We start from the raw sequence: 14,415 nt of genomic DNA, 5'->3' as shown, positions 1-14,415 counted from the left end.
CTTTAAAGTATCTCCTGTATTCTGTTTCTGCCATAATGCAATGAATTTGATATATCATGACTACTAGAAAAATTGACATAATAAAGCCAAATATAATCATCTAATGTGATATGTCCAGTAAATAGTCTACGACCAAGAAACTAAACATTGTCTTCTAAGAAAGAACAGTGGATATGGAACTAAATAAGTTACCAAGGGATATTTTCTATTTTCCTTCCCAGTAAAATTAAAAAAAAAAACGAACAGTAAACACTCATTAGGCTAAGGTAGTTTAGATTTATCTGGAACTGGGTGATTTGACAGGTATCAAAGTTAGGCAAAAATAACCAGCTAATTCAGTCAAGCAAGATGTTCATTTAGAGATAATATTAGTTGAATAATAATATTACAAAATATTTCTTAAGCCTGAATTTTGCTATTTAGTCCCACTGCCAGCACAAGCTCAAGCAAAAAAATTATACAGAATAAAAAATAGACACACTGAGGTGCTTTTTGGAGATTTTAAGTAAAAGAAAAAAAAAAAAAAAGACAGTCATGCATATTTGCACTTGATCTTTTCAATGAAAAGAGCAAGTGTTCAGTCTCTTAAGAAAAATGTCTTCACACACACACACACACACACACACACACACACACACACCCCAGAATGTAAGGGCTGAATTTGAAGAGACGTTTAGTCTCTCTTCTTACTCTCTTTCAGATTTCTAAATCTTACTGTCCCAAGTCTTGCAACTTCAGTGGAACCTTCTTTTGACAGACCAAGTCATAGTCATGTCTCCCTTCCTCCCAAATCTTAGTTACTTGCTATATCTGTTCTCTGTTTGGCAATTCTGTTTGACTTTATTTTGACTTGTATCTTTTTATGAATGTTATCTTCTTAGCCAAATTTTAATATATCTTGAGAGCAGGTACCATGACTCATATTTTAATGCCTTTTACTTATTTCCATTTATTCATCTACTATTTCTGGTATTCTAGTTGAAGGCTGGCATTCAACAGACATTTGGCACAGGGCTCCACAAGACCATACAAACCAATTAACTCATGTAATATTGTAGTAAAATGAAAGAAAAGTCATGGATTAAACTGAGATGGGAGGTTCTTTTTCTAACCCAGTACGTGACTGAGCAAAATAGCTATTCTGTCTCTAAAACAACAGCTTCTTTTTTCCCTAAACTTAGAACTGCCTTTCTGGTAGGGGTTGCTGTAATATGTAGGTTCTCCATTATGGAAAATATGTCATTTTCTTTATTGGACAGTATTTTTGGTTAATGTGCATGTCTCATTTATGAAAGAAATATTTCCTAATACTGAGGCTAAATGCTTGGAGAATGACATAGGTGAGACTAGTAACTATGATATAGGCACTGTAATTACATGCAGTGGTTGCAAAAAAAGAAAGAGAGGAAGGGGGAGGAAGAGGGAGGGAGAGAGGAAGGTGACGAGAGGAAGGGAACCAAAAAAAGGCATTGAATGTTCCAGGAGACCAGTGAGACTTTAGCACTGAAGTCTCAAACAATAACCCCTTTCTGGAAACCAAATGTATATTTATATTACTTATTTCTGAATTATTACGTCAATTCTAAGTCATTCTCAAATGTGCTTGTCACTTCCCATTGTTTTATTGAGTCTGTGCTGAAATTCTGGCTGCAATGCACAGCTCTTGAAGTTAAACATTTTCCACCTTTCAACTTCATTCTCTAGTATTGTCTCAGTATTTCGAGTGATCTAAACACTCTCCCACCAACAAAGAGTGAAATTTCTCTATTTCCTCCATCACTGATAAATATGATCTTTGTACAGAGTATTATTTTAACCTGGAATCAGCACACAGGAAGAAGAAATTCATGGAGGAAGAGAGAAGGGTTGGGATCAAAGCCAGATGATATCTTAATTCCATTTTGAAAGCTTCAAATGTCTCAGTGCTACTTTCAAATGCTGGGGAGGGGGCACTTTGGTACAACTTTGGAGGGAAGTTTGGTAAAACTTTTTTAAGCAAAGCACATACACAACACCCTTTGATCCAGGAATAATTCTGCTTCTAGAAATTCTTCTTGAAGATCAGCTCATCATGATGTTCAAAGCAGCCAGCATTGCTTGTCATAGCAAAAAAAAAAAAAAAAAAAATGCCTTAAAAATTACTTTTGGTTGGCTTGCTAAATAAATGATGCTTCATTCCTACAGTGGCACATTACACAACCATAAATAAATGAGATGGTTCTATATCTATAGATACGAGGGGAGTCCCACCTGTATTAAATGAAAACAGCTAAGTGCAGAAAAAGTGTGCAGCACATTCTCCCAACTGAGTAAAAATGTGTATATATTACCTATGACTATATATAAACTTGCTTTTATATGCCTAGAATATTCTGGTGAGGTTCTTTAGAAATTGACTCTGAAGGATGGAGTAGGTACATCCAGAGACATCCTTGTTTTTCTTGTACTTTTGCAGTATCAAAATTTTTTATGGTACGTATATGATAGTTTTCCATTTTAAAAAGTCTAGGTAATTATAAGTGTTTTATTAAAAAGAAGATGCCAGGGCTAGAAACTAAAGATAGTCTTCCTCTGATTTGTTTACAAAGGGAAAAGAAGGAGGCATTGTAGGGTATTTTAACAAGTACGTTCTTATGCAAGGCATTGCTAGATGTGTTTCCCACGAATAGAATGGTTACCGGACAGTGCTTTCTAGGAAATGAAAAGCAGACTTTTACCATAACTGTCTGGGGCAGATATGCAACGGCAGTTTTAACGTAGAGCAGAATCTCCAAAGTCCAGATAAAGTCAGTTCACTCAGTCATATCACCTGGGGGACCTCACTGTAACTATGAACAGTTGAAGGGATCCCCCAAATGAATTAAAGAGCATTCTCTTTGCCTAAACGCTTTAAAAATGAAAACTAGTAGTACAAATCTTTTAGAGTGGCTTGCTATGTGCTTCATTTCAACAAGTTCAAGAGAGAAATAGAAATCAAATGAGCATGCTGTCCTGTGAACCTGCGCCAGTAGACAAAATGGAAACATTTTAAGAGATTTTTATTTTTTAAGAGATACCATTTTGTTCAGTACAGGGTCTACACTGGCCCATTTAACTAAATAATTGCAAAAACAAAATTTGATATTTGATGATGCAGATACAACTGAATATGTTGTGTATGTTTGTGTGTGTATGTATTTTAAGGAAGGCCTGAACGAAGGAAGGGAGGAAGGAAAGAAGGAGAGACACAGGGAGGCAAGAAAGAGAGAGGGGAGGGGAGAGGAGGGGGTGAGAGGAATAGACAGAGAGAAGAAAGGCAATAAGTTCCTGGAACTTAATTACTAAATTTTAAAAAGATACTAGTTTCAGTGGAAAGAAGTTGGCAGCTGGTTTGCTGATGTTCATTTCAGTAAGTTACTCAGATTGGGATCAGTGAAAATATAAGCAATACTGCTATTTTTCCCTTGACACAATTGACAGAAACAACACTGAAACAACTCGATCTTACTGTAAAGACTTAATTCTTAAATGTATAACACAGTGCCAAAGTGGTTGATTGATTCACTGGTAAATGTTAACTAAAATAAAACACTCAAATGGTGAAAGTTTACTTTTCAATGGTTACATGTGAAAAGCGGGCATGCTTTTTAAAATCCGTGTGCTGATTATTTAAGAGTGCACTCCCTGTTTAAGAAAACCAGTCATAGATCTAAACAGGACCTTTCTTTTTTTTCTCCTATAGAAAGCCAGACTGGCCAGAATCCGGGCAGCCAAAAGCGGAAGTGCAAACGCTTACATGCAGAGCAAACGGAACGGCCTACTCAGTAACCAGCTACAGGTACAGTCAAGCATTTTACTTCCTTTAATGTTGTTTATTGGTGCACTGTTGACTTAGATCTACTTAACCATGTGATTTTATTGTGAGTAATTGCGAAAAGGGCTATGAAACAACCCAACTGAGATCTTTAATAATCTAGCCCTGTACCACCTTACTGGCTATTTCAGACTAGAAACTGGTCTATGAAATATTGCCGGTGAATCCTGATTGATCAGGCAATATTTTTGCACTATCTCCTGTAAACATGGGGAAAGGTCAAAAATTCTCAGGGACTCAAATTCCTAGTTTGTTTGTTTTTTTTTTTTAATTCCAAAATGATGTCTGTTCCTTAAAGTTCATTTGGGTGATGAATGGGGTGGGGGGACCTGAGGCAGTGACGTGATATCTTGTTTTACTCCTTGCTGGAGAGGGAATACCATTCAGTGTTATAAAGTTCACTGAGTATGAAATGTGATTTGAGAAACTTTTCTTTTACCTCGAAACTTCCCTTTAATATTCAGGATTCTAATCTTTCCTTACATAATGGCTTTTGTGTCGGTGAGTATGCTGGTGGTTTCAGGATTATCCAAGTCCTAGATTAGATATTATTATCCCCAAATAACAGGTCCCAGTCTTTCAAAGGTAGTTGGTAGATGAATGAGTAAAAGAGAATTACATTTCCAATTCAGGGAGGCACGTCTAAAAGGCCAGCCCGCTAATGTGACGAAAAATGTAAATGCCGATTATCACACACAAAAGCTACTCTCCATTTGATCCTTTTTCGTTAAATAAATTAATAAATAAAACGCTGCCATTTAATCTCAGGAAGTAGGCCAGATCTCTCTGTGGAAATATGCGGCTGAGGTTCTCATTGTTTGCAAATAAAATAGAAAGCCCTTCTGTCTTCTCCATGTTGACAGTCCTCTGAGGATGAGCAGGCCTTTGTTAGCAAATCCGGCTCCAGCTTTGAAACCCAGCACCACCACCTGCTTCACTGCCTGGAAAAAACCACGGTAAGGAAAAGGCAGGACTGCCTGCCTCTGGAACTCAGACAGTAATCCCCTCGGGGGTTTTTTGTGACTACTTAATGCTTCCAAGTGGTATTTTACTCTTTGCATTATTGGAAAACATACTAACCCTCCCACACACACAAAAAAGTCCTCAATTATTGAAATTATTTTGAAAGACTATAGTGATATTTCAACTTAGAAAGTATCTTAGAGGCTTATTTAAAATGTTTTTATCCTCAGTGGTGAGCTTAACTCTCGTCTAAAATATCCATTTAATGCTGATGGCAAATTGTCTTCCAATAGCTGACTGTAAGTCCTATAAAATATCTTGTTCTCCTGATTCTTGAAATGCTGATTAAACAGGAAAAAAAAAAAAGACATTTAAGTGTTCCTGACATCTGGATAAAGAGAAAAGCAACAGCAATAACAAAAGAAAGAGAGTCACCTAATATACACAGGTATAATGAACAGAGATAGAAAATAAATACTGTTTTCATAAGAAAAATGACCCATTTAAGTATTGGCATAGCCCCTTGGGGCTGAGGATTGAGGCTGCATCTCTCCACTTATAAGCTCCAGTTGGACCTCCCTTTTTAACAAAGGTGTCTGTTCCCTGCTAGCATGTCCAAAGGGATCATAGCCTATAACCACAGAGCAGAATAAAACTTTCACCGTGTTTGAATCAGGTCTGCCTTTTCACTCACTAGAGACACACATTTGTATTCTCAGTTCCAACGTACTGTCATCCATTTAGTCATTTACCTATATAGTCACTCTGCAAAGAGCTATTCCTTGCCTGTTACATGCCAGACAGGGAGCCAGATCCAAGACACACCGTGAAGTCAGGGGTGGCTTCTGCTTCTTTTGTGCCTCCAGGTTTGGGACAACACGGATGGTACTGGAGAAGGACTGTGAGCAGGGGAAGCAGCGGTGGGGCCACAATGGTGGGGGGGCAAAGAGGGCAGAGCTAGAGGGCACAGGATGAGGCAAGGCATCCTGGAGGTGCTCGAGTTGAGGCCCACAGGACAGTGATGAGTTAGGCAAAGAAATGAAGTGGCTAAAAGTTGATAGAAGCACTTGAGGAAAACTGGAACTTGGCCTGAGAGGAGGGAAAAGAACCTTAGGGTGGCCAGGAGCGTGTGCCCTGGCACCGTGGAGGCGCAAGGAAGGCAGTGGCCAGAAAACCTTAGGTGTTTGGAGGCATGAGAAGAATTTTGATCTTTAACTCATAATAAATGGAAAAATTTTTGAAGGCTTAACAGGGTAGTTACTAAAATTATATTTGTATTTTTAAATAAAGATCTATATACCTTGTTAGGATAACTCTTTGAAAATTTAATGCTAACAATAATCAAATGTATTTATCCCTAATTTTCTTTCTTATTATTTTCATTTTTTTAACAGTTTTACCTTTTAGGGTTTTTTTTTTAATCAAAACTTATTTACACCAATTGATGTAATTTAAATTGAGCCACCTACAAAGATACATGGTAACCAGCCACAGAATGACTCTCCCCTTCCAATCACTGATGAGATAAATTAGAAGTCATGTATTATAACTTGATTATGTTTGTGACATGTGCATTGTAAGAGAAGAAAACAGATTGTGAATCCTTTGTGAGCTATATTTTTCGATAAAATTGAATATTTAACGTGAAACTCTGTCTTAACTGATCACATTTCCTCTGGAGTTTAAGTGGAATGTTAAATTTCCTTTACTTCAAAATGCTTGCCTCAGCAAAGAAATGGCAAAAAGAGTAACTAAAACAATCTATTTCCTATCAGCCAGTAAATTTCTTCAATTGTTTTACTAAAATTTTAGGATGAGAGACGGTTAAGTGAAATTTGGCATGTGCAGAGCCTTCCATGATAAGACCGTTCCCACCCACACAAAGAAAAAAATAGTAATTACAGACATTCTTAGTAGTTTAGACCAAACTTGTTCTCCCTCAGATTTTTGAGGTGAAAGTCTTGCCTATGCAATTCTTTATGTAATATTTTAAATGAAATGATGTCCATCACTCTTGGCTTCTGGGTTAGAAGAACCCAGGCAGAGATCATAGGTCCAGCCAGTGATATGTCACAGACATAAGAAGGGAGCCCTCAAAATTTCAGTGCTGGTTCCTTCTGGATCAAATATAAAGTGATACATTTTGATAAATATATTGTTCTTATTTAATAAGCCATATTTTTCTACGCACTGGGAAATTTAGAGGAGCATATAAAGGAATGGAAAGTGTCTTAGGTATCTCATTTTCTAATTAAAAAATATTTTCAATCCCATGTGAAAATATTTGCTAATACATAACAGACAATCTCACTTGGAACATTCTATTAAAATAATCTCTTTTCATAACTTCAATCTGTCAGTTTGTTTAAAAAATAAAGTACATGTGAATTTACCCATACCCCACGGGTATTATCCGTATTCATTTTCTAGGGTTTTTAATATTTCATTTATAACTTCCAGATTTTATGTTTAAATTAATAAATGATATTTCAAGATAAAGTTAGTCTATAAACGGATATTAAGTCAGCCTATGTGTATCAATCTCAAGGTCTAACTAGAGAGAGATTATTTTCACACAAACCCCAACCAGAAGTAGCTGTGATATTCTAATTACTATGAAAATGATATTTTTCTTACCCATTAGATAGTCTAAATGTATGTGGGCATATTTGAGGTCTAAAAAGAAAACTATTCAAGCTTTTCTTTAAAGATAAAAATGTGATCATATTGTAAGTCAATTACACGTTAGTAAAAAACAATAAAGAAGTTTTTTAAGAGTTAGTGTGTTTCTGTGCTTTCTTCACATTTCTCCCAACCACGGAACAGAATCACGAGTTTGTGGATGAACAAGTCTTTGAAGAAAGCTGCATGGAAGTCGCCACAGTTAATCGTCCTTCAAGTCACAGCCCCTCTCTCTCTTCACAACAAGGAGTCACCAGCACTTGCTGTTCAAGACGACACAAAAAAACTTTCCGCATTCCAAATGCCAATGTATCAGGAAGCCACCGAGGCAGCGTGCAGGAACTCAGCACGATTCAGATTAGATGTGTGGAGAGAACCCCGCTGTCTAACAGGTACCTGAGATTAATCTGTGTGCTTACACATCCCCGTGCTGCTTCTCCCAGCACACTCCCACCCGCTGCCTCCGCAGCCTCCCAAGCCTAGGTCCTTGGGTTTAGAATGAGACAAAACTGATCTGAAACAATTAGGCAAGTGGATCTACCGTAAGGTTGCTTAAGAGTCAAAGGTCATAGCTGTGTCCGTCCTAAAAGAATAGAAAGGCACTAAGAAGACCAGGCACACGTGAATGCATTTCTACCTCTTCAACCTCACAACTCTCTTGCCTTAAGTAGATACCTCTATACTCAGGAGTCCCCTTTTCACACCACCAAGAGAGACAGATTACACTGGCATTGAGATGATTGAAAAGTACTCCATGGCACCCCCAAAATATATCAAAATAGTCATGGAACAATGAAAAATAAAACTATACCCACATGAATCTTTTGAATCAATATACGGTTATGGTCATAAAAGTATTTTTGGCCCCGACAAGCATAAAAATCAATCCAATACCAGAGTTCCCATTGTGGCGCAGCAGAAACAAATCTGACTAGTATTCATGAGGATGCGGGTTCGATCCCTGGCCTCTCTCAGTGGGTCTGGGATCCAGCGTTGCTGTGAGCGTGTGTGGGTCGCAGATGTGGCTCGGATCTGGCATTGCTGTGGCTGTGGTGTAGATCCAGCAGCTATAGCTCCGACTGAACCCCTAGCCTGGGAACTTCCATATGCCATGGGTATGGTCCTACAAAGCAAAAAAAAAAAAATCAGTCCAGTACCAAAAAACATAAGCAAAATGCTGAAATTGTTTACTTCTTGTGAGTTTGTAGACAATTTAGGTGAAATTTTTCTATTCATATTTTCCCTTTGCTTCTCTTTACGTGCTTCTTGTTTTTACCAAAATCATGTATGTGTAATAACAAGTAGTACATTTCAACTAGACAAATCATGAGAAAGATCAGTTTCTACCTAAGTAATTTTCCTTTGTTCTTCAAATTGAATACATTACCTTTTTGGACTAACAGTCCATTAATTCGGTATGTTTTCTTTGTTGGCATCTAGCAATCTTTGCGGAAAACCCGATGAGATTCTGAATTCAGGCCCTGTTGATGTGCATAAACCGATGTCTCTGGAACCCGAATATTAAATGTCAGAGCCACGAAAGATTTCTGTCTCTGAGATACCCTACCTCTGTGTTGTTCCACATGTATGACAAAACAACGTAGAGGAGGAGAGATGTTCTAAAGAAAATCTTAGAACATAAACATTTTATTAAGTTTTCTTTGGAAAAAATAGTTAAAACGCCTTTACCTTCCCTCCTTATTCCTTTCCCTGTTCCATCTCCCTGCACAGATTATATAATTTGTGCAAGAATAGCTCTTGGGGCATCTTTTAAGTAATCATAACGACTCACCTTTTTGAGTTCTTAACTTTCGGCTGCGGCTAAGGGGAATGCCTTAAGGGCATCATGTATCCCACAGAGATAAGACAGTAGAATGCTTCTGTGGTCAACAGAGTGCAGTGTATCTGCAGGGTAGCCCCTTTTGCGATGGGATCCCAAACCTCTCAGAGGTCCTGTCTTAAGGAAAAGTATTTTACGTTGCTGCATCTGCACGTTGCAAAGCTCACCTCTTGAATTTTTGTAGAAAACACTTTGAGAAACACCGATTGAACCAAATCGAGCTGGCTTAGACATTCATGTAATGTTAATGGGCTAACTAATATTCGCATTACTATCCATTGAGGTTTGGCGTTTCAGTTTTTTTAAATCTTGTTGACTGTTCTTAGACATTTAAAATGTTACTTATAAACATGAAGACATGTATTCCTCAGGGGTAGGGGAAAAATTTCCAAGTAAACAACTTTCTTAAATCTATTTTTTCCCTCATCAGCCGATCCAGTTTAAATGCCAAAATGGAAGAGTGCGTTAAACTAAACTGTGAACAACCTTATGTGACTACAGCAATAATAAGCATCCCAACACCTCCAGTAACCACCCCTGAAGGCGATGACAGGCCAGAATCTCCGGAGTACTCAGGAGGCAATATTGTCAGAGTGTCAGCTTTGTAAGACAGTGGGAATCAGGTCTAAGAATTTGAACCCTGGCTGTGGAAAGAATCCCAACGTGGAAGAAAGAAGAAACCAGAAACGTGTTGCAGACAAAAACGACAGAGAAAGAAGGTTGGTAGTGAGACAGAAACAAAACTTCCAGACTTGAGGATGGAAACAAAACCACCAAATGGCATTTCTAGACAGAGTTGGACCTATTATACAGAGAAATAATCTGTGGTCCTTTGACTTTGTGAATGAGCACAATGAAATGCCGCCTATTGATGCTTCTTATGATCAGAACTCTTTTTTAATACAAAAAATAAAATGAATCTTTGAACAGAAGGTTCCAGTTGAATGCAAAACAAACAAAAAAAATACGGAAAACATTTTGATAAAAATTTTTCCTGTTAAAACCATAAACATTGGCTAGGGTGAAGATTATTACATACTTAAAAAAAAAAACAAAAAAACACAAAAAACAAAAAATTCATATGACACATTTGTATTAACTGAAGGAAACCATCATAGTGCATGCTAGAATTCTTTGGAGCCGTGATCTCAGTTTCCTTATGTTGTCTTCAGAATAGGCATGATAAACTATAATTGTAGAAAGAGGGAATTTCTGTGCACTTACAACAAGCTGATTGTTCATGTTCCATGGTGGGCTGTGCAAATAAACTCCTTTTAGAACTGCAGTATTTCTCACGGGGTTGCTCACTAGTAATTCTAAAGTGTTCGGATAGTTCAGTATTAATTATTGTTTTACCTTGCACCTAGATACTGTTACAACTGCAATAATTCATTGTACACCTGTTGTATCAGGAATCAGGATTTTTTGTTGTTGCTGTTTCTCCAGATCTTCATAGATACAGTAAGAGCCACAGAAAAACTTCTGGTGTGGCCAGGTTTTAGATAACTTTTTAATCCAAAACCCCTGTGCCATAAATGTTTTTCTGTAACCTTCTTTGGTCCACTGTATTCCTGTGACAGTGCATTATTTGTTCTTGTATTTCTATAGCACCTTCCTATTGGGTTTATCATCATCAACTGAACTAAGGTTTTGTAGTTCAAATGACTTTCCTACTTTTGTATTCCCCAACAAATTACCTTATAAGTAGATTATCATCATCAATCCCCTTGTCCAAAATTAGAAAAAAAGGAGTTGACATCTATGAATTATCTCTAACATTTTTGCTCTTATGGAAAAGCCCAGATACTGGATATATCACTGTGTGTTTCATGAAAAGAATGGACTGGGACTAATATCACAGGATCAGTGATCCCAGAATCTCACTTGATATTTATTTTGCTTTAGATCTCGAATACATTTTGAGGATAACTAATGAGAATTGAAATTCAGATATAGACTGAAGTGCTTTCTGTAGCAATATTTGATGAAAGCACGCTTTCTACACTGTTGGCGAAGGCAGCACAAATTTGTCTTAGAAAAGTTCCTGTATATTACAAGGAGCAGTTTTCTCCTCTAAATCAGGAGGACAGGCATTTGATGATGCAAAATTGATCTCTATGTACATTTAAGTGAAAAGTCTTGATATCTTTTCGCCTTTAAAATATATCAGCAGACATGTCTGCACGTGATAGTGTAAAAAAGTTTTATGTCAAATGAAAAGCTTTGTTCATTCCAGACCACCACTGTAAGGAATAAAATTTAGCTTCAGTACATGAAAAGAGTTAATAATTATCCCTCTACTATAGAGATTTTAAAATGCTTATCATAATTTATCATAAAAAGGAATTAATCCAACCATTTTCAAGTAAAGCCAGAAATTCTTGCTTCCCATTTCTAGAATAGCTTCTAGAACAATGCTGTGCATACAGTAGATTTATAAACACTTGCTGAATAAAAAATAAAATCTATTATCTATCGGGAAGAACTGGCTTTATTCCTAGTATGTGTTTTTAAAAGTTACTAATCTTCCTGAAGTGCAAATATTAACAATTATATTAACACCTGCCTCATGTCACTTTATGCTTCTAGAGCAAATATATAGTGAAACTTCTTTGATGGCACTTGTTGAAAAACATTTTTAAAAGTAAGCTAAAAAAAAAAAAAACCACAATCAGGAATACTTATGTCTTTTGAATCCCAATGAAAAGTTCTATTTTCATGTTCTTAATATTACATTTTAAAAACGCAGTTAGATTATTCAGTTGACAATTCTGCCTCCTTTTCAACTTATCATTTATCCAAAACCATTCATTTCTTTAGACTTTTGGAAAAGAAAAAAAAAAACCTTTTTGGTGTTTTCAGTGATTTAAAACTATACCGTGTTGGTGGTGAATGACTATTGATGACTGTGTTAAGTGCATCTGTATTGTAAGTGAAATGTAATTATTTCTGTGTACCATATGGAGTAACCAAGGTCATTGTTTTTGACAATTTTGTTTGAAATTCATATATCTTATTTCAAAGGATAGCATAATATCTGCATTATGCTGGAAAAAAAAATAGACGTTTGGAGAATACTTAAATAAAACATGTGCATGCTTGAACAGGACAACATGTTGCTCTTTTTTCTTAGATTTCCTTCCTTTCCAGAATCTAAGGTGTGCCACACTCTTCCTACATATTTGGGATAACTCTGTAACCTGGGAAAACTCAAAGAATTCATTGACCGTGAGTGACACTTAAATCTAGTCTAAATGATGAAGATAATAATTTTCTGCCACCAATGGGAATTTAGGCAGAGACTTCAATGGAAAAGTTAATATCATTTAAAGATAAAAGAGTGCTACTGCTTTAAATGATCATTTTTCGAAATGACCATGGTAGTCTTGGCAGTTACGCCCACGGCATTTGGAAAATCCCTGGCCAGGGATCAAACCCGTGCCACAACAGTGACCACACCAAATTCTTAACCCACTATGCCACAAGGGAACTCCCTTTTACTGTCTTTTTTTTTTTTAAGGTAGTATAGTTAAAATCAGTTGTTTTTTTATGTATGATATTTTCAAGTAGAATGCTTTCTTCAGTGTGTGACCCAGAGTTTATTAACCTGTACCCTAACTGCCACTTGCCTGTTGCACAGTGTGAACAAGAATGAAGTAAGGCTGATGTCTAAACTTTATATGCTTCTTTTTAAAAAATTTTTTTATTAAAGTATAGTTGATTTACAATGTTGTGCCAATTTCCACTGTACAGCAAAGTGACTCAGTTTTGTGTGTATGTATATATATATATTCTTTTTTATATTCTTTTTTCATCATGGCCTGTAACAGGATGTTGGATATAGTTACCTATGCTATGCAGTAGGACCTTGCTCTCTATCCAGTCTAAATGTAATAGTTTGCCTTTACTAACCCCAAGCTCCCAGTTCATCCCTCTCTACCCCTGCTCCTTCTTGGCAAGCAAAATCTGTTCTCTGTTTCTGTGAGTCTATTTCTGTTTTGTAGATAGATTCATTTGTGCCATATTTTAGATAATACATATGTGACTTCACATAATATTTGTCTTTATTTTTCTTATTTCACTTAGTATGATGATCTCTAGTTGCATCCATGTTGCTACAAATGGCATTATTTTTTTCATTATTTATGGCTGAGTAGTATTCCATTTTATATATGTACCACATCTTCTTAATCCATTCCTCTGTCAATGGACATTTAGGTTGTTTCCATGTCTTACATGCTTCTTATTCACCACTGCTTGAGTTAAGCAAAGAGAAACTCTGAGGTGATAACTTTGGTCAAAACTCAATTAGATTCTTTGTCAAAATCTCTTTTCTATCTCTGGAAACAGATGACTTATTTGTCTAGCTATATATGCATGTCTATATATGTGTATGTGTGTATTAATATTTATACACATATATGCAGATTTTTATTAAAAAGTATATGAATACTGAATGGTTTCTCTTCAGTAGAGGACCAAAAGTGAGAAAAGGTTAGATCATTAGAAGAAGGAAAATAGTAAATTATTTAGGACAGAGAGTGATTTTATCTAGTGATAACTAGTGATCCTCTTCGTGGACAGTCTCCATTTCTTAAATTATTTTCCTTTACATCCTTGCTTTATTGAGTCACCAGTCTTGCACTAAAAAGGTTCAACACACCTCCATATTCCTTCAACTTTCAGAGTAGGCCTGGAAATAGCCTCCAGGGAGTTATAGCAATGTCTGCCAGCAACATTGCTCAAAAGAATAAAAACAGTTCTTGATAGATGGCTCCTCAGAGTTTCATAAGAAAGGCAACTCCTCTTCCCCAGGGTGTTATTAAAGCATTTGTTTTATTAACTCATAAGTACAAGAAGGGTTATCAGCAGGCACTTTGTAAACTTCATCAGAATTGTCAACACAGTCATGCAGGCACACCATAATTTTGCGGAAAAAAAAAAAAAGTTTAAACTATCCACCTGAGCTGGCTATGTTTTGGGTGGTAAAACATCCTCAAAAAAGTAAGGTTTTGTATTTATATGGAATTGTGATTTTTGAATACCACATTTGCTTGTAAGATGTATTTATCGCAGA

The 14,415-nt window shown here is 36.4% G+C and overlaps 1 protein-coding gene across 1 annotated transcript in view; it reads left to right on the top strand.

Annotated features, from left to right (window-relative positions):
* KCND2 (potassium voltage-gated channel subfamily D member 2) overlaps positions 1-12,447 on the top strand; it is a 485,880-nt gene extending 473,433 nt beyond the window's left edge. Inside the window, exons 3-6 of the mRNA XM_021078791.2 lie at positions 3,722-3,817; positions 4,717-4,809; positions 7,643-7,890; positions 9,769-12,447. Coding sequence (XP_020934450.1) covers positions 3,722-3,817; positions 4,717-4,809; positions 7,643-7,890; positions 9,769-9,946 — 615 coding nt within the window. The 3' untranslated portion in view covers positions 9,947-12,447. The remainder of the gene's footprint in view (positions 1-3,721; positions 3,818-4,716; positions 4,810-7,642; positions 7,891-9,768) is intronic.
* Positions 12,448-14,415: the final 1,968 nt, after the last annotated feature.

This window comes from Sus scrofa, chromosome 18 (genome assembly GCF_054392235.1).
Source record: "Sus scrofa isolate SSC_HxYL_T2T_F1_AM1 chromosome 18, Sscrofa_HxYL_maternal_Yorkshire_Landrace_v2.0, whole genome shotgun sequence".
Lineage (NCBI taxonomy): Eukaryota > Metazoa > Chordata > Mammalia > Artiodactyla > Suidae > Sus > Sus scrofa.
This window is presented reverse-complemented; position numbering and strand designations above follow the sequence as displayed.